Below are 27,044 nucleotides of genomic sequence, written 5' to 3' on the forward strand. Positions count from 1 at the left end.
CTGAAAAAGTTGCCTATAAAAAAAAAAAGTTTGTTAATTAGGTTATTTTAAGCTGTTTTTAACTGATAACTTTCAATCATCAGCATTTTTACTTTTTAAATCATATGAACAATGATGTGCATTGTTTTTCAGATTAGCTCTTTGTTTTAATGGAAAATGTTTTTTTAATATGAAGAAAGAGATGTAGGTTTTTGTACTTTTGGTAAAAGAGGAGAACCTTCATGCATTACTGTTCAAGTTTATTTAAAAGATTGTTTTTCCTTTCCAAGCTTTCAAAAAACTAATGTTTTTTACTTTTTTTCTCCGTAAGTCATTAAGAAAAATAAACAAAATAAAAAAGTATGCTAAACTTAGTAGCTAAAATTTTAATTCTTATGGTGTCCTTATGTTAAACTAATTTGTGCTGCACACTTCAAGGAAGACTCATTGGCTTTTTGATCAGTAAAACATCTACATTGAAGTGAACATCCTATGAACGATCACCTCTATAATACAATCACCTGCATTCAAGACCAATCTTCCTAGCCACTGATTTTTTCCCCAATTGACTCAATGTTAAAATTCCTCTGGGGAGAGGCTAGAAAACCCTTTCTTAGCGACCATATTTATCTCTTATCTGAAAATTTTCTAGTGCAGAGTGTCTAATGAGCATGTTCAGCAAATTCTCCCTTTGATGACATTATGCTCAGAACAATGAGTAATCGCTTCTAAAAAGTTTCACTGTTCAGTAAAATATGTGCAGCTTTTTTTTCGTTTCACCAATCATATGTATGCTTATTAGGAGAGCATGGACCAATGAGTGAGCCTCTCCCCCCCCCCCCCTGCATCGTAATCCTGCTTTTTTGGGGGGAGGGGCGGGTATTTTGAAACAGTAATTGAACCAATTAAATTTATTTTAAAATTTATTTTTGTGTTTAGCATTTTTTTTTTTTTTTAAGATAATAGGCATTTTCCCATGCTCCTATTTATTATTAATACATATTACTTTTACAAGAAAATGAACTAAAGATTGCTTGATCTAAAAATAAATAATATCAAGTAATGCCAAAGTGCAGTTTCATAGTCGGTTGTGCAAGCCGTTACTTTGAAATCTGGCTTAAAATTAATAATTGTCTTAAAATTTTTTGACATTTTTTATTTAAGTGTTTCTTATTTTTGTTTATACTATAAGTTGTTTAAACTATTTGCTTTTCAGTCTTCAAATAACCATACTGCATTTGCCTTAACGAGAAACCTGGAACTTAATGGCTCAAAGCTTTCTATTGAATCTACGAGAGAACATATGCTCTACACTTTGCAGTGTAATCGAGATGAAGTGTGAGTGGATTTTTAGTGTATATTTTATTTTCATGCAACATTAAGTTTTGAAAAACAATGCAAGGTAGTGAAGATTAATTGAGATGTTCTTCCAGTCTTAAAATAGACCTTTCACATGTAATTTATAATCTGAAGGACAAATCATTTTAAAAAGTTATAACATCCTTTCTCAAATACTTTTTTCTACCTGCAGCATATGCAGGGTTGCCAACCTTGGAGAAACAATTTGAGGAGCATCTGTGGTGTTTTTGAAGAGCATTTTGAAATTTTGTGGAGCAGCTCGGTATTTTCCATATAATTCAATAAAAAAAAACTAAAACCATTTTTCTAAAATTGTTTTTGAGCTTTGATAATTATTTTAAGCATTGGCATAAAAATAAAAAACAGCTTTAAACACCATGTCATGCTTGAAAACGCTCAGCCTAGAATTGCAGAGCAAACTGTTTTGCAGAGCTGCATAGTTATGTAATTTTTGCAGAGCAGTTGGCAACCCTGCTCATGCAGTTATTTAGTGAAACATGTACATGTATACAGTATTAGCATTGATATTTTCTTTATATCCCTGCTGTAAGTTAATCATACTTTTGAGCACTTTAATTTTCCCCTGCTCCTCTAGTTTTTTAATATCCAGGACTTTTCTTTTTTCAGTGAAAATGTTAAAGCTATCTTAAGCCGTAATGCTGAAAGGTAGTGTGCTGGTAAAAAGTTTGGCATAGGAGACTTGTTGCTATATTGTATGCATAATTTTTCAAAATAAAAAAAATGGAATTTGAAGAAGTAATATTGCTTAAACCATCAATTCTGTTAAAAGAAAATTTAAAGTATGCTCGTATAATTTAAAGCTCAAAATATACTTAGTAGAATGTTTCATCAAATAAAAAGGACTTAAAAACAAAACGCTCTTGTATAACTCTTTAACGTAAGTATATTTTTTAATGTTTTTTTTTTTAAATAAAAATTGTAAGTTAAAATCTGAAGCTCAAAAGCTTTCTAAGCATATAATAGAATTGCGACACACAGAGCATATCCGGAGCAGCATCAAAAACATGACTGCTGCCTTTGTGTACCATCATTATGCAAAGCATTATTAATCATTGATCCCTTGTATCATTCATTTGCCTAAATCATCAACCTTTTTTTTACCAGAGTGCCACACCTGATATTAAAATAATTCTCTCAGACTCATAACACTTATTTCTTAAATAACACATAAAAGCATGGAAAAGGAAAGAAAGCTACAAACCAAGATTTATTTGTTGATTGTTGTACAATAATTATTTGTTGCTTATTCAACTAATGTGAAGTTAGCATCTGATTACTAAAAACCACTTTCTGAATATTTCGCTCCAAATTTGTGACATTGTTACTAACTGTTTTCAATTTTTAACATTGAGCAAAACAACAGGCCATACTAGTCAACTTCCCGGGCCGTTTGCTCAGCAACACTGACACAAATAATGCACTTAACAGCGTTTTAAAAGAAATAATATTGTCATCTGATATTATTGTGTGTTTGTGTTATTACAGTGACTCGGGCCTTGGAGTTCTTGCTGACATAGTAACTCAACCAGCTTTTAAAGAATGGGAAGTAAATGATTCTGTCCCACGAATGAATGTGGATTTAGCTATGTATGAAAATAGTCCCGAGGCTGTGCTTATGGAAAATCTCCATAAAGTTGCATTCAGGGGAGGTCTTGACAATTCACTTTACAGCCCAAGGTTTATGGTTGGAAAGCATAACTCAACAATGGTAATTAAAAAGTAATTTTATGCATAATTTTGTAAAAAAATTTCAGATGCCGTTGAAAAAAGAATTGCTGTTATGTTTCAGAAAACCACAAATTATGCTAGTAATTTCAAAAATCTGAAATGGTTAAGAAAAAATAAAGAAAATGGTTGGATTTCCATTAATTATTCTTACTGCATTTCGCTCGATGAATAATTAATTGCAGACCTACCAACTCTCCTGTTTTTCACTGTATTTTATCCATTTCTCCTGGTTTTACATTTAAGTATTAATTTCTCCCATTCTTTTTCACATTTTTTTATTTTATCCAGACTTTCGCTTGTAAAAGGAAAATTGTTCTTCTAAAACTTAAAAATGCACTGCCATAGCTTCTCAACTTCTTCAAGAGCCGACGGCACCACTGTTTTGTCCAGTATATCATATGCACGTGGGAAAACAGTTTAGGCCATTTCAGCGTATTGCAAGAAGTTTGGACAGCAATCTTTTAGCATCAGTTTCTGGTTTGTTCTTTTTCTGAAATTTCCTGAATACTGTGCAATGCCTATTGAGCTAAAATTCAGAGTTATTTTTGCATCCCTTGCTTTCATGCTCCTCACCCCACCCCTCCCTTAAAAAAAAAGCATTTGAAATGAAAGCTTAAAACTACTGCAATAGAAAACTCTTTGGTGATTTTTTTTTTTTTTTTTTTTTTCAGAATATATACTTTATTTTGCATTTTCTATTACATTTTTTTCTGACTTATTGACATAATTAAAATTGCAGTTAAGGTTACATAAGTGTCTTAGGGCTAATGACACTAATATATATATATATTTTTTAAAAAGTACTGTTTGATAAAGCTTATGTTGTTTGCATGCTATTTTACAAGGAATATTTTAGAGCTCTGAAAATTTATTAAATTTATATATTAAAATAGTGCATTTTGGTCTAAAAATACTTTATAAAACTATTTTTTCCTCAAATAATGTCATTTAAAATCTCCCGTTTTCTCCTTTGAAACTTTGACCCAATCTCCTGTTTTTTCATTTCATAAAGTTGGTAGGTCTGTAATCAAGCTATGATATTTTCAAATGTATACCTGAAAAGAAGCTTGCCAGTTTAGCTTAGCTTATTTGGAATCTTGGTATTTATTAGTGTAAAAGCATTGTGAGTGATTTGCTTTTTTTTTTTCAAGCGATCAGGATTATTAATTGATTTAACTTTGATGGCTTTTGAAAGATTCTTGTTCTTGCTAAGGAATTCTTTGTAATCACCTGAATGATCTGGGACCTGCAATTTCTTAAACACTGATTATTCTTGGCGTGTGTGTGTGTGTGTGTGTTACTATGAAAGATCGAAATCGAAATCATGTAAATGTCATTCTCCAGTGAGTGTCAACAATGAGAGATATATCAGTGACAGATCAAATATTTAGTCATACTTTTACACATTTGCTGGTGAAAGTAGACATTGTCCGATTTTGATTTTTCACTGTAGCACATATGAGGTAGTGAGAAGCAAGGGGATGCAAGTGGCAAAATTAAAAATTTGGAGATAACCAGTACAAATGGTAGGTGAACCTCTCCTCTGTCTTGGAGCAAGAGATTGTACTAGTAGCCCTGGTAGGTGCTGCTGTATAGCATGATTTAGAAAAAAAGTTCAATGTAAGCCTTCCTAGGATTTGATCTTTAAAAGGGTTTTATTCGAAACTTAAAATAGTCCACTTGCATCCCTTTGCTTCTCACTGCCTCATATGTCTAGAGACCTAGGTTATATAATGGCTGTATAAAATGTTAGACTTTTTATTTCTTTACCTATTTTCTTTTTTTACTTCAAATTTTTAATATCTTAACTTAGCATCTTATTTTGACTAGTTTTGCTGTTGAAAGTATGCATCTGAGACTAACAGTTGCAGAAATAAGTCTTGCAAGTGAATATATACACGGTGATTATAATTTACTAACCCTACACCTATAAATGCCCATTTTGAAATTATTTTCCCCCCTTTGCCAAACAATATCCGATGACCTGATGGCTGTTCTGGTGAAATACAAAAGTGACGACCAGCAACAGGCTCTGGGCCCAGCTAGGCTGCTCCTAGTCAATTTACAATCCCCAGTGAAGATCAAATGGCCCTCTTAAAACTGTCTACTCCCTTGCTCATTACCACCTCTTCCGGTAAGCTGTTCCAAGGTTCCACTACCCTGCTAAAATGATAGTTTTTCCTAATATCTATGTTAGTCTGAGATTTAAATACCTTAAAACAACGACTCCTTGTCCTGTTTTCAGTGCTAAACTTTAGCCCCGTAACATCTTTCATTTTAATAAATTTAAACAACTGAATCATGTCCCCTCGGTCTAAAAAATATCAAGTCATTCTTGCATATAGTGCTTAAATTAGAGCATTTTGAAATTGTAACTTGAATTCTAATCACCTTGTATACGTAGTGTGCAGCTGCAAAAGTAAGTATCTTTAATTTCAATTTTTGTGCAAATGCCCTTTTTGAGTTTTTTCACGGCAATACTTAAGTAGGGCAACAACCTGAGACGGTCAGACTATTTTAAAATGGTCCTTTAAATGATTTAAACAAAATAGGAAAAGTTATTGTAGCTTATATATTTTTGTAGTGACAGTTATGTGAAGGTTTTTTTTTTCCTTTGAGATATCTACTTTTGCAGCCTTATGCTTCATATAATGTCATTTATTGCTTCATGTAGAGTAAACTCCCCCTTATTTGCAGTCTTTCACACTTTCAATTTTTTTTTTTTTTTTTTTTGTGCTGATTGTATGTAGATAAATGCACCCATTTTGACTTAAGAAGTGCAAAATCTGTTTTTATATATTCCTATTTTTTCCTTGCCTTTCCTTTTCAATCAGAGTTTAAGCTACGTTCAAATATTCTTCAGCATAAACGCTAAAATTAAGGAAAAAGTTTTAGCAAAATGCTAAAATGGTACACATTCTCATATCTTTCTAAATGCCTCACAGTGTTTTATCTCACGTTGAAAATAAAATTAATTTCATCTATGACAGCTTTAAAGAAATAAGTGCACAGCTATTGTTTTTTTCAAACGTAAATTAAAAAATCTTTATGTTTAGCATTAAGAAAACACACCTTTAGTTTTTAGAATGTTGCAGTCCCCTCCTCCTAATAATGCAGTTATTGGGGGAACATGCCGGATAAGACTGAGTGTCATTGAACTTACCAGTAATTTAAACATATTTGCCAAAATTTGAAAAAGATTAAGTTAACTATCGCCAAGCTTACTTCCTCTCTTAGATCACACTTTTTTTTTTTTTTAATTTTTTTTTTATTTGAGCAAAAAAGCATAAATGCTTTGCATTTTTTTCCTCAATAAAGATGTTGTTTTCGCGTTTAGCGAAAAATGCGACCGTTGCGAAACCATGCTTTCAATGACATCAAACCTTTAAATGTCACCGAAAACTGACTACTTGAAACCTGATTTTTAAATCAACACTACTTATGCACGTAAACGAATGACCGGACAAGTTCAAATAATTCCCTTCCCCTATATCCCCTATACACTTTTGTTGTAACCTAGCTTGAGCTGTTACAGTAAATCTGTTTGCAAGATTTGCTTCATATGCGAGAAATTCATTTCCAAACTTGCAAAATATTATGCTTTATATGTGTTCTTTTGGTATAATATATTTTGGTGAACATACAATGGTAATCAAGTTTACAGGTTTTACTATATTAGATTTTTAAAAATAAGAATGAATTTTTCAAATATGAATTGCTAAACTTAACTGAGAAATGTTTAATTGTTGAAGGAATACAAAACCATTGATTACGAAGCTTGTACCCAAAACTTAAATTTTTTAAGGCTTTTCTTGCAAACGTGGATAGTACATACTTTGTCTCTGCTGCTTGAAATTAGATCAAATTTGAGGAAATGGATCTCAGCAAAGCTAAGTGCTGGGAATGGAGGTCCTGTACCGTTGTTGATTAATTTCATAAGTTATTATTATTTTGGGGAATATTTCTGTGTTCCATATGTTTTGCTATAGATTATACAGGGTGCCCGAGAAGTCTTTGACACATTTCAAAAATTCGGTTAAAAAAAATAAACGAGATAGAAAGTAAAATTAAATTACATTTATTACCTCAGGTAGTAAAGTTTTATCAATACACCTCGATGTGGGCCCCTTTCGTCTCACAAAGAATATCTGTCCTATAATCAATTTCTGACCAAGTTCGTTGTAGCATTGATTCTATAACTTGTGAGATTGCAGCTGTAATGTGATGTTTAAGATCTGAAATGTTGTGCACTTTGGGGGAATACACGGTGACTTTGAGGAATCCCCAAAAGAAAGAAAGCGGGAGCCACTGGATGGGACCATTTCATCGGATCCACCTGTTTGGGAATTCTCAATTAAAAAATTCCCCCTCCCAATTTTGCATTGCAATAGCATTTTAAAACAACTTTACTATATGAGGTAATAAATGTAATTTAATTTTACTTTCTATTTCGTTTATTTTTTTTATTTTTTTTTCCGAATTTTTGAAATGTGTCAAAGACTTCTCGGATACCCTGTATAATGCTTTTCACTTTTTCACTCATTCAGTGTTAAAATATTGTATTTTTAGTTGCATGACTTTGTTAAGTCAAATTACCTTGCATCTCGAACCTCTGTGGTGGGCGTCGGCATTAATCATGATCATCTTCAAAGCAAAATTGACCAGTTATTTAATTTACACAGTGCTGGTTCTACTACTGGTCAACAGGTTTCAAAGTTTGCTGGAGGTAAGAGATACAAAACATATTTATGCTTTTTTGTTATTCAAAATAGTCGAATTTATCTACATCTTGGAAATAAAATCTTTTAGAGAACTCAATTTAAAAAATTACTTGCATTGGGATTGTTACATTAAATATGTGTGCAGTTTAGGCTTTGATATATGAGACAGTGAGAAGCAAAGGGATGTAAGTGCCAAAATTTAAATTTTCGAGATAGCCTGTGCAAATGGCTATCTCGACCATATTAGAACCTCTCTTCTGCGTTGGTACTAGGGAGTACTAATATCTCTGGTAGGTTCTGCTATACAGCATGATATAGAAAATAAGTTCAATGAAAGTCTACCAACAGGGTGGCGACAGATCAGGGAGATCAGGGAAAAGTCAGAGAACTTTATTGATCAGGGAAATATCAGGAAATTTCGAAAAAATATAAAAATTCAGGAAAATTAATCAAATGAAGAAAAAAAAAATTTTTTTTTTGCTTTGCAAAATTAAATACCCTTTTTTCCTTTGCATTTTCCGCCAATTATTTGTTTAAAAAAAAGTAAAATTAGTGAGGTGCGATTATACACTGACACATGTTTGTGCATTTTTTTTCCTTAAGGTCAAAATATTGAATCTTAAGTTATTAACCACAGGATGAACTTCCTAAGCTTCTGTGTCTGTAAAGTTGTTTATTTTACATAGTTTGAATTTTTCTGCCAGTCGTTCCATGCTGTGTAAAATAAACAACCCTACAAGTAAAGAGGAAGCCGCCATTGAAGACTTTGCTCCAATGCCTTTACCCATTGTCTTGAAGTAGCTAGCGTACTGTAATCACGATTTCAAGAAAAAATCTTTTTTTTTTTTAAATTGATATTGTAAAGAGCGTAAAAGGTAAAAAAATAAAGATATATGACTAAATTGTTTTACTGATTGTCACCCCCGTGGTTGATCAAGGCAGCACGTGCGCTAATGAATGCCAGATGGGACAGGTGTCCAACACATGGAACTGATTTGGTCAGGCCGGAATTGCCAAGGAACCGGCTATCCGGCGGCAAATAAGAGACATTTCTACGCTGGAAGTCGAGAGAGACCGGTGGTCTTAGCCAGGCTCTAAGCTTAGTTATAATTTGCAATTTCAAAAAGCTGTACATATTGTAGTATAAATAATATGAATAACCTAGGCATCGAGTAATAAAAATTTTAAATAAAAAATGAATTCCGGAGTGTAATAATTACACAAGAACTGCACATTAATGCACATCAGTAGAAAAGAAAAAGGGACCAGGAATTCACACTGATTTTGTGGTAGAGTTGAAATTTTTATTTTATTTATTCTTTTTATGCATGTTACAATTAATTATTTTTACTTCAGGTGAAATTCGAGTTGAAGCTGATATTCCATTTGTACAAGCTGCAATAGTTGCAGAAGGAGCAGGGTAATTAGAAATTTTCTGATCAAAATTCTATTTTTGTTTTCTGTTCAATCTTTCAAGTGCTATGAAGTTAAATGCTAAATTGCTGGTTTAATTTCATTGTATTTATTTATTGTATTTTTTATTTATTTATTTATTTTATTTATTTAATTTTAGAATGTATGTGTGAAAATTTCCATTAGTTTTTAAAACCTTTAACTGAGAAATGAAATTATGGTTAAATAAATATCAGGAAATTTAAAAATGATTGAATATACACAAGCTGCTGCTTTGCTAAAGCAATGAGCCTTCTGAAAAAAGACTGCAGATGGATCCAGGGAATTGGATGGTTGCCCATCCAAAAATGGATCCAGGGGATGAGTTGTGACCACTGCTGTAGTTGGTGGAAAAAATATGAAGAAAAAAGCATCTAGAAAGGGTAGTTTAAAACTGATTTACATGGCATTTGCATTTTTTTTTACAATTAAAAATCTAAATATATAAACATATATATTTCAATGGACGGTCCCATAAAAGACATCCTAACATGACCAAAAGTAGTCTAATGCTGAGTTCTGGTGACTTCAACTTTGAGAAATTGCTTGACAAGTGATGCAGACCTCCTCTCTATTTGTGCCTGAACATTACTTATAACCCTCAACTTTGGATTGCTCATAATTTAATAATAACCCCTCCAAACATTATTTTACTGCAAATATTTCAATTGTATAGAAAAATTCGATCCTGCATAAGCCATTGACTATGGTCTAAGCAGCCCAAAGTGTCATGGTAGGGTAGACCGACCAGTGAGTGAACAGCGCGTCATTTTTAAAAAAAAAATAAGCTTCCAAAATTTTTTTTCTAAATAAATTCACTACAAAAGTGTTCTTTATTGATATTCTAAGCTATCTGACACCTGATTGGTTACTTTGGATACGTATTTTTTTCCTGAAAAAAAATTTGAAAGTTTTACTGCCGTGAATCGTTCTTTTTCTCTTTCAAAATAATAAGGCTGGTTTCATGCTAGCAATTATTTTGATAAATATTATTTTTATTGATAAATTTTATTTTTTAACTTTATGAAAGAAAAATTAAGTACACATACTTAGGCTATGGATTTAAATTGTTTCAGTCAATGCAGAATGCGTAGATTTTCAGGTAGAGGGGTGTTCAGTCACTGGGTACGAAAAATTGCGAAAACCCAGTGAATGAGCAATGGCAAAATTTCTTTTGATTTAAAAAGAAAATTGAAGTTTCTTTGAGATTTTCATTTTTGTACTTTTATATGCTTATTTATGTACTAGTGGTACCCGCACGGCTTTGCCGGTAATAGAAAAATTAAAAGGTCTTTTGGTTCGTCTGTATATTTACAAATAATGTATGGTAAATTTTCTCGCCAATTGGCTTGTACTCATGTTACGGTTCCACATTATGATAATTTCGTATCTCGCCAATTGGCTTATGCCCATGTTACGGTTCCACGTTATGATAATTTCTTAATTTACTCGTTCATCTTATGATATATTTGTTCTTAAAATTGGAATAGAAAAAGAACCACATCGAATTTTCGAAAAATCGCTTCGAGGTGCACACCCCCATGCTACAAACTAACTTTGTGCCAAATTTCATGAAAATCGGCCGAACGGTCTAGGCGCTATGCGCGTCACTGAGATCCTGACAAACAGACAGAGATCCTGACAGACAGAGACTTTCAGCTTTATTATTAGTAAAGATTTCATTATATATTTTATAATTTCTTTATTTTTGTCTTTGTAAACAATGTACTTTTTACTGAGTTTTATCTTTTATCTATCTCTATCTGTATAATCACCTACCTACATCTATCTTTCTATATCTTTATCTCTCTTGATAGATAGGCAGATAGATAGAGAAATAGAAATATGTATACAAAGAGAGAGAATAGATAAGTAGAGATGTATGTATGTTTGCAGTGGCGTAGCTAGACCCGACTTTCGGGGGGGGGGGGGGTACTTCTTTTATATATATATATATATATATATATATATATATATATATATATATATATATATATATCTCAGGGTTTCCGCTACGGTCGCATTTTTCGCATAATGCGAAAACACTATCTGAATTGCGAAAATAAAGCAATCCATTTTTGCTTTTTTGCTCAAATAAAAAATAAATTAATAAATAAAAAAAAAGAAGAAGAAGAAATCTATGATCCTGGAAAGGAAGCATGTATGGCGATAATCAACTTAATCTTTTTTAAATCTTAGTTAAGATGCTTAAACTACAATTAAGTTCAATAACTATTAGTCTTATCTAGCATTATGTTCCCCAAAAACTGCTTTATTAGGAGGAGGAGACTGCAACGTTCTAAACACCAATCCTCTTTTCTTTTTTTATTTTATGTTAAAAAAAATTGCTGTTGTATTTATTTCTTCAAAGATGTCACAGATGAAATATGAATTTTATTTTCAACTGGAGATGAAACACACTGAGGCATATATAAATATATGAGAATGTAACATTTTAGCATTTTGCTAACATTTTCCCCTCAATTTTAGCTTTTATGCTAAAGAACTTTTGAACGCAGCTTAAACCCTGATATATATATATATATGTATAATCGCTTGGAATTTTTTCCTATTCTTTTTTTTTTCTTTCTCTTCTCTCTTCTTTTTCTCTTTTTTTTTTGAGACTAACTTTTCGGGGGGGGGGTTTGTCCCCAAACCCCCCCCCCCCTTAGCTACGCCCCTGTATGTTTGTATATAGATAGATAAATAGATAGAGGAAAATATAGAGATATATATATATAAAATAAGAGGTAGATATATAGGTAGATAAATATAGAGATAGAATAGGTAGGTAGATAGATAGATCAATAGATTTATTGATAGATAAATAGATAGGTAGTGGTTAATATATAGATAGGTAGATAGAGAGACTAATATAGAGATAGATAGCTAGGTAGAGAGACTGATATAGAGATAGATAGTAGGTAGATATATAGACAGGTAGATAGATAGATAAGTAGATATATAGATAGATAGATAAATAGATAAGTAGATAGATATATAGAAAAATAGATAAGTAGATAGATAAATAGATAGATAAGATAAGTAGATAGATAGATAAATAGATAGATAGGTAAATAAATAGATAGATAAGTATATAGATAGATAGATAGATAGAAAAATAGATAAGTACATTGATAAATAGGTAAATACACATAGAGATAGATAGATACAATATATAAATAGATAGATAGATATATAGATAGATAAGTAGATAGATATATAGATAGATATAGATAGTTATATAAATAGATAGATAAATAGATATAGTAGTTATATAGATAGATAGATAGATCTCAAAGAAACTTAGTTTCTTTTTGAATCAAAATTTATCATGTTCATTCATTGGACCAATTTGTGTTCATTTACTGGTTCGAGGTGTTCATTCACTGGGTCTTCGTGCCATTTTTTCTTTAAACACCTAAAAAAGTCGGAAGCGGAACCATTTAAGTTTCCGCGATTTTTTAGAGATATTTACATAGATCAATTAAAATGTCTTAGCTATCACAATCTATATAGTATAGAATTTAAAATTACTAGGATTTTTGAAAAATGAAATAGTGCTTAACTGTTCATTCACTGGTCGGTCTACCCTAACCAAGTTTCACAGTAAAACACTCATGAAATTTTTAGGCACTTAACATTAAGATTATATGCGATAAATTCAGTACTTTGAAGAAGTGACACAATATCCGCAGTGTCATGATGAAATCTGGCTGTTGTGGTAACAAGGTTTGACTAAATTTACCAATTACATCTTTTTCTTCTTTTTTTTTTTTTTTTTTCTATTAAAAAATTAATGTCTTTTTATTACTCAAAAGAAATGTATGTTGTACACATGTATGCGTGTTAGAATTAATACTTCTGAATTGAATAATTTCTTTATGAATTTTAATTTTTTTAATGAATTCTTTCTTTCTCACCTATAAAATATGGCATACTTATTTTTATTTGTTGTTATTAATTCATTCTCTTTATTAGGCTTTCCAATGTAAAAGATGCATTAAGTTTAGGTGTTTTACAATGCATTTTGGGAACTGGTTCACACAACAAACTTAGTAGTGGAAAGTATTCCATACTTGGTGAAGCTGCAGCAAAATGCACTCAAAATCCTTTTGCTGTAAGAATTTCTTTTCCTCACTAATATTTGTATTGTTTATGTTTTTATTTGTATGAAGTAGTACTGATTTGCTTACATTTGGGTCATTCTCTTAAGAAAAATACACATTTTGAGCTTATTAAGTTCAGAAAAATAAAAGTGGGTAATATCAGATAATACCTTTAAAAAAGATATCTGTAACATCTTTACAAAATTTTTAAAAATTAATCCTGAAAAATAAAAATATTTTTTGAATAGTTAGCATTATACCCTTACTTAAGCGTCATTCTGACTAGTGAGGTTAAGTAAACAACATCATCTCAAGATCATCAGAGGCAGCCATTTCTACTGCAGACACCAAAGTGTCCTAGCATTTCTTACACTTCCCCCCTCCCCCTTCCCTGAACCCGCCAGTACATTTTCAGAACTCTAAATAATTCCACTTTTAAAATGACATTAAATTTGAAAGGGTTTGATTTAAAGTTTTTCATTGTTTTAAGTACTTACTTTTGAACTATGGTTAAAGTTAAAGAACAAAAAAAAAAATACAGTTGGCTAATTATTAATAATACATTAAAGATTTTCAAGTTTGCCATACTAAGTCTCATTAAATTTACATTATGTTTTTTGACTTGTGTGACATCTTTATTACTAATAATAAAGCTGAAAGTCTCCCTATCTGAATATCTGGATCTGTGTCTGGATGTCTGTGGTGGGGGCCTAGACTGTTCGGCAGATTTTCATGAAATTTGATACAAAGTTAGTTTGTAGCATAGGGGTGTACATCTCCAAGCGATTTTTCGAAAATTTGGTTTTGTTCTTTTTCTATTCCAATTTTAAGAACAGTTTATGGAGCAAAATTATCATAAGATTGACCAGTAAATTACCAAGTTATCATAACGAGGAACCATAACATGAGCTAGCAAATTGGCGAGAAATTCACCATACATTATTTGTAAATATACAGGCGAACCAGAGGACCTTTTAATTTTCTACTATGTGCAAGGCTGTGCGGGTACCACTAGTTTTTTCTATAAAGTTGTTTATATTTACAGTAATATAGTTTAAAACACCATATGTAATAGTCACTTTGAAAATGTGCTTAAAGGTAGAGTTCTAGTTTCTGCTGTCTCACGACAGCCATTTTTGGGTACCTCTTTTATACAGAGTTTTTGATTCACCGAAGGAAGTCTGGTCCTGATCACTGTAACTGATCAATGTCGTCTTAGAGCAGGAATTAGTAAATGGAGGGAGCAAGTTCAATCATTGGCTTAGCAAAAGCTTAGGCAAAGCTCCCCCCCCCCCCCCCCCAAGTCACGTGACTCAACAACGACGAATGGTTGCAACGTTTTGCATGAAACACGCGAAAGAAACCAGGTTTCTTTCAGTGCTTTGCTTTAAAATCAATCACGTGACTTGGGGTTTTCCTTGTTTCACGAATGAAAGTCTTCACTCCCTCCATTTTATCTCTTCTCAATGTTTCTACTGTATTTGTGTGAAGAAATATTTACAGTATTTTTTATTTAAAAAGTAAGAAATGCAGAACAATAATCCTTCATATTCTACATGTTTATCCAAATGCCAAATTAAATGTGGTATTTCAGTGTAAATTGGTTCCCCCATATCAGATATGTTATGAAGTTCCACTCTTACATATCTTTTATTTACATATATTTTTTTATTTGTGTATTTACAGGTTTCAAGTTTGAATATCAATTATGCTGATACTGGGATGTTTGGTTTTTATGTCGTTGGTCATCCAAATGACATGTCTGCATTAGTGAAATCCATTGCCTCTCAAATGAGGAAAATCGGAACAGATAAGAAGATTACTGACAGTGTGGTTGAAAATGCCAAGTATGTAACTGTACATTTAATTTTACTACTATTATAAATGCGAAAATCTGTCTGTATGGATAGATGTTTGTTACTCTTTCACACAAAAACTACTGAATGGATTTTGAAAACACTTTACAATAATGTAGCTTATGCACCAGAATAACACATAGGGTAGTTTTTGTCCCGTTATGGGGGGCAAAACCCCCATAGGGGGTAATAAAACACGATTTTCATACAAATTCTCTAATATGGAGGTGAAAAAATGCTTGCACATTCCATCCATCCCGTCCATCGAAAGCTCTGATTTTTCTTCTGAAGATGGCACCTGTTCGAAATTTCTAAGTAGAATAAAAAACGAGTTATAAGCTTTTTAGTTCCATGTTCGAAGGCTTTCCTCAACTCAATACAGTATTTAGTGTATCATATCAACTCCCCGTCGATAGCTACAGTAAATTGTTGTATCAATGAATATTTTTGCTTTTCGTCTGACTGTTCAAGGCTTTTCTCAAGTTAAATCTTAAATAACATTTTCGCACAAGATAGGCAAATAATAAAGAGATTTGGCTGATTCTTTTCCATTTTAATGTAACTTTGATGCAATTAATGGGTTTATTTATTTTTGTTGATTGGACACTAACTCATTATCAAAGCGAGCAGCAGGAATCTCGCCAAATCTTTTTGCGGACAGATTTCAATAGCTAAGGCAGATTTTTTCAACTGTCGCTGTTTTTGAAGCTAAAGACTACTTAATACTGTTTCTCGGTTTTCACCATGTAACCAAAATATCGCCATTAAAAAAATCTTTAAAACTTTTGTCAAAATGTAAATAATCCGCCAACTAAATTAAGCAAATCCATAAGCAGCACAAAAACTTCCATTAATTTGTCTTTCCGCGCAATTTCAAACAATCACCAAATTTTACTTCGTATTTTGGAAAAATTTTGGATGAAAATGTTTACTGTCCAGCTCCAGCTTAGACTACAATGTTCAATTTAAAAAATAATAACAATAACTGATAAATCTTTTTCAACATGTGAAGTTTAATTTCATATTTTAGAAATTCCTCAAAATTTATGCATGCTCAAATGTTGTTTTTTGGTTTCTAACTGAATACTATTCTGTTCTTCATACTTATTGCCATTTTACTTTTATGTGTAAGAACAAGCTCAATTTTTAATCATGTCAAAGCGGTATGTTTTGAATTCTTTCAGTTATAGCAGAAAACGAAGGAAAGTAGCGATTGTTTCTCATAATTATTACTGACCCAGGCAACGCCGGGTATTTTTGCTAGTAAATAAATAAAACGAAAACAAACTGAGTTTAAATGTGCAATTTTTCGACAAAAAAAAAAACTGCCTTTGGTAAGCCATTGGCTTTTTACTGCAAAAATACATGTTCCTGATTGTTAATTGGCTCACGGATCATTTGCCCTGCGGATGATCGGGAGTTTATTATTTATCTATTTTGCACAGGCTATTGGCTTGAAATACTTTTGCACAACTATTACAAAAGTAAGCCAGTTCAACTCAGTGCCAATTACCCTTATCTATCACCCCCCCCCCCAAAAAAAAAGTAAGCATTATAAAGGTGATGCTCAACTTTATCAGAGCTTCACTATTTTTTTTAAATATTTTTGAGCTTACTGAAGATTTCATACAGAACGACAAAATGGAGGAATACGTTTTCAATGATACAAAAATCAAGTACCTATTGCAGAATTAAAGATAATTCCTTTTTAAAGTGTATAAAATTTACGTTACATGAGGCAGTGAGAAGCAAAGGGATGTAAGTGGAGGGACATTTTCAAGTTCTGAGTAAAACACGTTTAAAGATAAGGTCCTAGGTAGATTTTCATTGATTTTTTATCCTAAATCATGCTGTACAGCAGCACCTACCAGGGCTACTAATAGTCTCTTGCCCCAAGACCGAGGAGAGGTTCACTTACTATCTGTACTGGTTATCTACAAATTTTTTAATTTTGCCACGTACATCCCTTTGCTGCCTCATATGGAAAAGTGCAATTTTACTTTAAGCTAAGAAATGCCGCGTTAAGGACATACAGGTACCTTTCTAATAAAAGCATTCCGGATTTTTTTGTCATCAAAATTTCTCCAGCCAGAGGGTGGAGCTGCTCCATCTTCATTACCACCTTTCTCATTCGGATCATCAGCTTTAGAGGAGCCAGAGGTATTTGCGTTATAGACAACCAAAGAAAAAAAATTAGATATCTTTCCAATTTCGATTCTTTTTTTAGCAAAACATTTTACATAAGATTATCACTCTGCCGACTATTTAGTTTTCTCAGTAGGATTGATTTGTGACCCATCGAAACGAGGTCAAAATACTTCTAGCAGGGCTGCAGATTCAAAGTCAGTCAGTTACTCACAAAAGCCACGTGCACAGCACAATTTTATGCCTCGTAAATCCCCGCTCCGGCTTCGAAAAAAACTGGTTGAAAAATTCCCTGTTTACATGTAAAAAGAGGTTTGTTCAATGATTGTACCAGAGAGTGGTTTTTACCCAGTATCCTTAGCGGCTATAAGCAGCATGTAGACGAACTTATTTTGCGTAATGCATTCTGGGTAAAAACTCCGCATTTACTCCAGAAAGAAGCATGAGGAAAAAAAATCCACATTTCCCCGGTAAATAACCGAAAAGCAGGTTATTTGCGGGGCCGAAGCTGTCTGTGTAAACGCGACTCAACTCTGTAACTCTGCCAGTGCTTGCGGAATCGGGTTGCTTTTGGAGGAAAAGGAGTTGGAGTCGAAGGCTCTAAATTCCCAGAGTCGGTCATTTTCTTTTCAACTCTGCAGCCCTGGTTTAAAGTTAATACTGATTGCAATATCAATACTCCGTTATGCTAACCTAAGGGGCATCGCTAAATGGTGGGGTGATGTGGAGAAAAGTACCCCGCTATGGTGTTTCACTTGCACTTCCCTTAGATCAGCGGTTCCCCGGCCAACCAGTTTTGTAGAAGACACCATAGAGGCCCACTAACTACCATATATTACTTGCACAGCCAAAATTTACTTTGTCGGAGGGAAGGAGGGAGGTATCTGCTCTTCTGCTCATATAACTGTCCTTAAGTGTAAAAGTCATTAAAGTCAAAGCTGCATGGGATTTTCGACGCCGTTTTTCCTCTCGAGGAATTTGATATCAGGATTGAAAATTTATAGTTTTAGTCTCAAACAGCTCGCAAAAAAAAATGCAATGAAAAGTCTTATTCTAACAGGTAGGTTGTTGAAAAGTTATTTTTCGGCGATTTGCCGCAAAAGTTCACTAATTTCCTTTTTAGTTCAAGCCTGATTGTTGAACATGCGTCACTTGACATAACTTTTATTTACGAGATGGACCGTGCAAAGCCGGACGACGCAGCTAGTAAACTATAAATAACTTTTTTGTTATTAAATATTTATTTGAAAGGACTCTTGCCTAAATTAGGGGTAGAGTAGTAGTTTTGAAGGGATATTGTTTCCTAGACCTTGGATTTCAAAAAGGATATATGTAAATTCTCAAATTTCAGTGCAATGTAAGTTGAGAATTTTACTTGCTTCAACAAGTTAACCAACTTATGCGGACCCAAATTAATGTCAGGCCTTGGGCACTCTTTTGCATTATTTAAGCTCTCGCTGCATTAGCCAATGAATGAAAGAAAGTAATTATAAATTGTTTACAACACTAGTAAGCCTTAAACTCGTACTAAAAAGTTTTTATTCAACCAAAAAATATCTTAAGCAGAAAATCCAGAATTCCAAGTGGCATAAAAATTTAAAATGCATAAGAAATTTTTCACTTCTATATTGGTGAATTTATGTGAAAAGTTTGCAAAGGAATAGATATGAATTTTAGAAATATGCATTGAGGTACACAACCTTACTATGAAATAACTTCGAATTTCGTAAAAATCAGTCAAGCTCTTGTTCCTACACAATGCAGCCAGGCAAGACTCACTCATATTTTTAGAAAGCATTTAAAAATTCAATGGCTTTGGTTTGACTTATTTTTGGAGGGATTCAGCTTCCAGGAACATTTACATCAGTTGTGTAAAAGTACTGCAGGGTTCTTTTTAATTGTTTGGTACAAAGACAATTGATTCTTTAAATTGCATGTTAGACTCAAAATATGTAAATTTTCATCTAGGCACAAACTTAAGGCGAAATTACACCAAGAAAGAGACTCCTCAAAAGGCATGGTATCTGCGATGGCTGCTGAAACTTCAGTATTTAAAAAACTCTTAAACTTGAAAGATTATGAAAAAATCATTGATGATTTGAAAGTTTCTGATATTACAGCAGTAAGTAAACCCTGTACATATTTTTAGTTATAAAAATTAATATCATTGAAAATCGTAGCATGTGGCACATGGCAGTGAAGGTTTTTAATTGCCATCTAATTGTTTTTAAAAAACTGGGGAAAATTTTACCATTCTGTATCTGATTTTGGAAGGTTTTCAAATGAAAAAAAAGTACTGTATGGAAAAATTACATGTCCTACTAACAGAAAATTTTAAATGAACAATTAAGATCTGAGCATCTTTCTTTCTTTATTAGCACTTTAATTCTAATTTTTGAATGGGGACGAGGAGAGAGTCTCAGAACCAGAGTTAAAAAATTGTAATGTGTTGTTATAAAACTTCAAGGTACATATAAACAAATCATAGCCAAAAAAAAGTAGCTTTCTGTCCTATTTTGCTGTATGAATGGATACATATGCTGCTAATAACATTGATAAGTACCTTGTTGAGTATAGTGTTACAAATCCTGTAAATAGTAATTATTGTAGTAACGTAACCTGTAAATAGTTTCCCGTAATGAATATACAACCCCTTTTTCATATGGCTAAAATATACGACCCCTATTCCCTTTTTGTTCATTGATAAAATTTGATAACGGTCAACGCATTTCGAGAAGCGTGTGGAATATTTGAGAAAATTCTTTTCGGTGTATTTAAGCCGTTAGCGATGGATAAACAGTGAGTTTCGATTCAGATTTCGAACTGAGTGTGTGTATTAGCTCTGTTTATAGCGAGGCATTTCGCTGTGTTGTTTTCGTATTTGGAAGTAAATACATGTGTAAACGTTGAGTTTACGGTGTTGTGTGATAATTGCTGATGAATAATTTAGCAGTTGTTAACGGTTTCTCCTGTACATAGTGTAAATAAATTTCCTGAGTTTTTATCAAGAACTGTGTCTTCATTTCAAGAAAGTGGAAGTCGCACCGAATCCGTTACAATTGGCGCCCAACGTGGGGCTTCTTCTGGACTTTCTTGGAGTAAGTGTGACTTTGGACATTTTTTCATAAAGACTTTTTTGAATTAGGACTTTATTTTTATGATGATTACTCGCGCAATGGATGAACAATTAAAACAACTTCTTGACGCAATCACCTCTGTGAAGAGTGATATGGCGGCTAATCAAGAACAATTAAAAAGTGACTTGACTGCAAGTTTTACAGCCAATCAAGAACAATTAAAAAGTGACTTGACTGCAAGTTTTACAGCTAATCAAGAACAATTAAAAAATGATATGGCAGCTAATCAAGAACAATTAAAAAATGATATGGCAGCTAATCAAGAACAATTAAAAAATGATATGGCAGCTAATCAAGAACAATTAAAAAATGATATGGCGGCTAATCAAAACCAATTGAAAAGTGATTTAACGGTGCTGAAAAATGACCTAGTTTCTAACCAAGAGGAAATTAAAAACGATCTTACTTCGGTAAAGACTGTGATGGAAAATAAATTTAATGAGATAGAGCATCGAGTTGATGCTATCGAAGAGAAATTTGAAGAAAAATTAAGTTCCGTGGAAGGCCGATGCAATGCTGTAGAAAATAAACTGGAAGAAGAAGATAGAAAATTTCATCAACTTAAAGAAGACATCTTTAAAGACCTGGAAAGGAGATTGGCGACCGCGGAAAGCAGCTCTGTACAGTTTGGCGCTCCCACATCGGTTGCTCGACCGTCCATTAAACTTGCCACATTTGATGGGAAAACTTCGTGGCAGGTTTACAAAACTCAGTTCATGATAGTGGCGGAAGCGAACGGATGGGACTCTGCTACCAAGGCCTGCCATCTTGCAGCATCCCTGAGAGGTGACGCAGCGGACATTCTTCAGAACCTTCCGGACGGCCAGCGCCTGGATTTCGCCGCCCTCACATCTGCGTTGGAGCTTCGCTTCGGTGAGAAGTGCCAGAAAGATTTCAGCCGACTCCAGTTGAAGTCCCGTTTCCAGAGAACCGGAGAAACCCTGCAAGAGCTCGCGGCGGACATCGAAAGACTGTCTCATCTTGCTTTTTGCGACTGTCCTGCGGATGTTCGGGACAACCTGGCACTCAACTACTACATCGACGGGGTTCGAGATCCGGAAATCCAGAAAGCTCTATGGATGGCGGATGTCAAAGACCTGAATTCTGCTGTTGTGTATGCGATGAAGTTGGAGGCCGCCCAGCAAGCAACCCGCAAGGATCGCCATTCGATCCGCGGCGTCAAAACTGATGAGCCTGATCCGGTTTCGTCACGCTTTGCTGAACTGGAAAAGCAAATAAAAGAAATTGCAGGAATCCTCAAAAGGACTTCGGCTCCCAAGGACCAAAATGGACAATCACTTAAGTGTTGGAAATGTGGCGGCGAGGGTCACTTGCGAAGAAACTGTGAAGCTCGCCAAGAAACCAGAGGGAAGAGCACCTCTCCCTCGCAGGTCCAGGAAAACTAAGCCATGGCAATCTCGCGGGGCGGAGGTCGCCAAATTGGAATGAGCCCCATCTTAAAGTTTTCCAGATTTCATCGACGAGTGGCGGCAGTAATGGACTGTTTGTTTACGCATATGTAAACGGGTTTCCCTGCGAACTGATTATTGACACTGGAGCCAATGTTACGATCATTAGAACAGATGTGGCTCGTCAATTTGGACTCAACATTCTGTGGACGCCGCCCTGCGTTACCCTCCAAACTGTGACAGGTGACAAGATCGAGATTGAAGGTAAAGTGAACTTAGAAATTGTGTTTGGAAATGCCATTTACTATCATACCGCATTCGTTGCTGCTATCATAGACCCCTTCATTCTCGGATTGGACTTTTTAAAGAAGTATGACTTCAACCTCGATTTCAAGACTAACGAGCTGCACTCGACGAGAGAAGACATAGCATTCTTTCCCGCAGAAAGTGATGTAAAATCCGCTCATCAAATAATTGCCCAAACAGATTTATCAATTCCCTCAAGGTCAGAATCATTAATACCCGGCTCCATTGAAGAAAGCAATAGTTTTAGATTTGGACTCATTGAATACCCCAACTTAAGCAATAACCCAAAAGGAGTGCTGGTGGCATCTACGCTTGTGGACCTTTCCAAGGATGTAATTCCTGTGAGAGTCGCCAACGTGAGTGAAAGGCCAAGGAATATCCGGAAAGGCGAAGTGTTAGCAACTTGTACTCCCGTAAACTGCATCATTAGAAGAATCAATTCCCCCGAGACTGTGTCTTCTGAGTCCTTGACATCGAAGTTAATTGGGAGTGCACCCTTATCGAAGGATCAAAGAACTGCTGCGGAACAATTGGTGGACGACTTCAAGCATCTGTTTTCATCTACATCGGAGGATGTGGGCCGGACGAATTTAACGCAGCATAGGATCTACACTGGAGAACACCCCCCTATTAAACAGCATCCAAGACGACTACCGTTCGCCAAGAAGGAAGAGGTTGAGACCCTCCTGAAAGAGATGAAGGAGAATGATGTAATCGAACCGTCATCCAGTCCTTGGGCCTCTCCCATCGTCTTGGTCCGAAAGAAAGATGGCTCCACCAGATTTTGTGTCGATTACCGACGGCTGAATGAAATCACCAAGAAAGACAGCTACCCTCTTCCACGGATAGACGACACCTTGGACACTCTTTCCGGACACAAGTGGTTTTCGACCCTGGACTTGAAGAGCGGCTACTGGCAGGTTGAGATACACCCTGATGACCGAGAAAAGACAGCTTTTACAACTGGACAAGGCTTATGGCAGTTTAAAGTGATGCCCTTCGGCCTCTGCAATGCACCAGCTACGTTCGAGCGTCTTATGGAGACAGTGTTAAGAGGACTTTCTTACGAATCCTGTCTGGTCTACTTAGACGATATCATCATCGTGGGACGCAGCTTCGAAGAACATCTGGCAAATCTTAGGAAGGTGCTGCAAAAGCTTAAGGAAGCCAATCTGAAGTTAAGCCCGTCCAAATGTAATTTGTTCCGCCGGGAAGTGAACTACCTTGGTCACATCATCTCTTCTGAGGGTGTGCAAACCGATCCAGAGAAGGTATCTGCGGTCAGGAGTTGGAGTCGTCCCGAAAACATCCATCAGTTGCGAAGTTTCCTGGGGCTCTGCACGTACTACAGGAAGTTTGTGAAGGGTTTTTCCAACATTGCACGACCTTTGCATAAGCTGACGGAGAGCAAGCAAAAGTTTGAATGGTCCAAAGAATGCGAAGATGCATTTCTACGACTGAAAGAGGCTTTAACATCAACGCCTATCCTCGCCTATCCTCAGCCTGAAAAATCCTTCATCCTGGACACTGATTCGAGCAACGAGGGAATTGGAGCTGTTTTATCCCAAGAAATTGACGGAAATGAACATGTCATCGCTTACTGGAGCAAATGCTTATCAAAGTCGGAGCGAAATTACTGCGTCACCAGAAAGGAGTTACTGGCCATAGTGAAAGCTGTAGAACACTTCCATCATTACCTCTACGGCCGAAAATTTCTGCTTCGGACAGATCATGCCTCATTAACTTGGCTTTTGAACTTCAAGAATCCAGAAGGCCAGATAGCCAGATGGATACAGCGACTCCAGGAATATGACATGGAGATCAAGCATCGAAAAGGTTTATCTCACGGTAATGCTGACGCTTTATCAAGGAGACCCTGTCCTGAGAACTGCCACTATTGTTCCCGAATCGAGAAACAGTATGGAACGACTAGCCCTACCGCCTATCAGGTGACAGTGACTCCAACATCATCAGAACCTGATCCATGGAGTGATGACCAAGTTCGAAAAGATCAACTTGAAGACCCCGACATAAAACCAATTTTAGAGTTCATGGAAAGTGACAGTCGACGCCCTAGCTGGTAGGACGTTTCCATCTTCAGTCCTGCAACAAAAAGATACTGGGCTTTATGGAACTCACTCCATTTACGGAACGGCGTGCTACACCGGAAATGGGAATCTGACGACGGCAAGACATCTAGGTGGCAGTTACTACTTCCTCGATCCAGGATTTCAGATGTTCTGAAAGAAATACATAGTAGTGCGACTGGAGGACATTTTGGTGTCTTGAAAACTCTCAATAAAGTTCGGGAGCGCTTCTTCTGGAGCAAGGCGAAGGATGACGTGGAGAAGTGGTGCCATTCTTGTGACGCCTGTGCTGCTCGTAAAGGACCGAAGAAGAGAAGCAGAGGGAAGCTACATCTGTACAACGTTGGAGCTCCTTTCGAACGAATTGGGATCGACATCCTGGGTTCTCTACCAAGAACTGCTGATGGGAACAAATACATTCTTGTTTCCATCGACTACTTCACCAAATGGCCGGAAGCATATCCCATTCCAGATCAAGAGGCTACCACCGTAGCAGAGACTCTAGTCCAACATTGGATCTCGAGATACGGAACACCTTTGCAGATTCATTCCGATCAAGGGAGGAATTTCATCTCTGCTGTGTTTAAGGGCCTATGTCAAATTCTCGGAATTGAGAAAACTAGGACAACACCACTACACCCACAATCGGACGGCATGGTGGAGAGATTTAACCGCACAATCCTGAATAATCTCTCACTTATGGTATCCAGAAATCAACAGGATTGGGACAAGAAGCTACCTTTGTTCCTGCTGGCCTACCGCAGTGCTGTCCACGAGACTACCGGATATGCCCCATCTCAGATGCTCTTCGGACGAGAGCTTCGGCTACCTTGTGATCTCGTCTTCGGTCATCCTCCGGGTGCGCCTTCATCGCCTGAGGAGTACATCCAGGATCTCCAGGCCCGATTGGAAGACGTTCATAACTTCGCACGAGAGCGAATCAACATCGCGGCGGAGAAGATGAAGACCCGATACGACACAAGGTCTACTGGACATGAATTCAACGAAGGCGACAAGGTTTGGTTATGGAATCCCATCCGACGGAAAGGTCTTTCACCCAAATTGCAGTCGCATTGGGATGAACCCTACAAAGTCCTTAACCGACTAAATGACGTCGTAGTGAGGATCCAGAAATCACCTAATGCAAAATCTAGGGTTGTACATTATGATCGGTTAGCCCCATACTATGGCCATAGTTCATGAGTATTACGTAAACAACCATGGTTGATAACATAAAAGTTGTAGATAATTTTTGCTTTTAATGTTTAGTAATATTTCTTGTTATTATTGTATTTTCTGTATCTGTTAGTTATTAATTAATGTGTATATTTGTGAACATGTGATAGAAGTTTGACACCCTTTCTGGGGATTGTACTGCCCGGGACGTGCAGTCCTTAGGAAGGGGGCAATGTTACAAATCCTGTAAATAGTAATTATTGTAGTAACGTAACCTGTAAATAGTTTCCCGTAATGAATATACAACCCCTTTTTCATATGGCTAAAATATACGACCCCTATTCCCTTTTTGTTCATTGATAAAATTTGATAACGGTCAACGCATTTCGAGAAGCGTGTGGAATATTTGAGAAAATTCTTTTCGGTGTATTTAAGCCGTTAGCGATGGATAAACAGTGAGTTTCGATTCAGATTTCGAACTGAGTGTGTGTATTAGCTCTGTTTATAGCGAGGCATTTCGCTGTGTTGTTTTCGTATTTGGAAGTAAATACGTGTGTAAACGTTGAGTTTACGGTGTTGTGTGGTAATTGCTGATGAATAATTTAGCAGTTGTTAACGGTTTCTCCTGTACATAGTGTAAATAAATTTCCTGAGTTTTTATCAAGAACTGTGTCTTCATTTCAAGAAAGTGGAAGTCGCACCGAATCCGTTACAATAGTGTGGCAGGTCCTAGACTATTGCAGTGATGTATACCATGTGACCAAGGGTTCATACATAAAACACCTTTTAGGTCTGTAAATAAAACTTGAATTGTTTCTCTGTACTCTTTCAAAGTTTTTTTTTTTTTTTCTGTATTTGTCTAAGTGGTTTTCTACTAGTGGTTGTGTCCCTAGAAAAAATTATGAATAACCCTGTGGAAATGTTATGTTTGAAATGCATTTTATGACTTGATTTCTGAAATCTTGTTTTTCTTTTGTGTAAGTGCTTGTTGTGCTTGAATTGAAGTAGCCACTTCAACATTATTCTTTTTTTTTTCTTCCTAGATTGCATCAAAAGTCACAAAAACCAAACCAGCAATGGCTGCAGTTGGTCGATTACATTCAACACCCCATTTAGATGAATTGTTATAAGTGTACATTTGTAGGTTGAACTTTTAAATACGCCAACTGAAATCAATTAAAATACATTTAGAAACATCAAAATTTATTTCTTTTATATTGTTGTCTGTCATTACAAACTTTACATTATTTAAAAGAAATATTATTTTTACTATTACATAAAGATAAAAAATTTTGCGCCATCCTAATAATGCTTAACTGATTATATCATGTATCTTTTGATTAAGATAGTTTCTCAAAATTCTGTGAATAATTTCTTTGAATGCCAGACATTGTATTTAAATTTTGTACAATAATGTATACTTGCCATTTAAGTTTCAAATAAACTAGTAAAATGAAGATGCTTATAATTATTAAAAGTGTGCTTACATTACTACTCATCTTCCATAAGTGTTAAGTTCTTGAAAAATTAAAATTAAATATTTTAACCCATATAAAATA

The 27,044-nt window shown here is 35.0% G+C and overlaps 1 protein-coding gene across 1 annotated transcript; it reads left to right on the forward strand.

The window, feature by feature from the left end:
- Positions 1 to 1,195: 1,195 nt before the first annotated feature.
- Positions 1,196 to 26,937, forward strand: LOC129227239 (cytochrome b-c1 complex subunit 2, mitochondrial-like; the record flags this gene model as incomplete). The annotated part of the gene is given in 8 exon segments (XM_054861748.1): positions 1,196 to 1,317; positions 2,845 to 3,067; positions 7,657 to 7,813; positions 9,165 to 9,228; positions 13,242 to 13,380; positions 15,056 to 15,216; positions 19,339 to 19,492; positions 26,529 to 26,937. Coding segments are annotated over 8 exon segments (1,107 nt in total), but the record flags the coding sequence as incomplete, so codon positions are not given.
- Positions 26,938 to 27,044: the final 107 nt, after the last annotated feature.

The sequence above is a fragment of the Uloborus diversus genome, chromosome 8 (genome assembly GCF_026930045.1).
Source record: "Uloborus diversus isolate 005 chromosome 8, Udiv.v.3.1, whole genome shotgun sequence".
Taxonomy (NCBI): Eukaryota; Metazoa; Arthropoda; class Arachnida; order Araneae; family Uloboridae; genus Uloborus; species Uloborus diversus.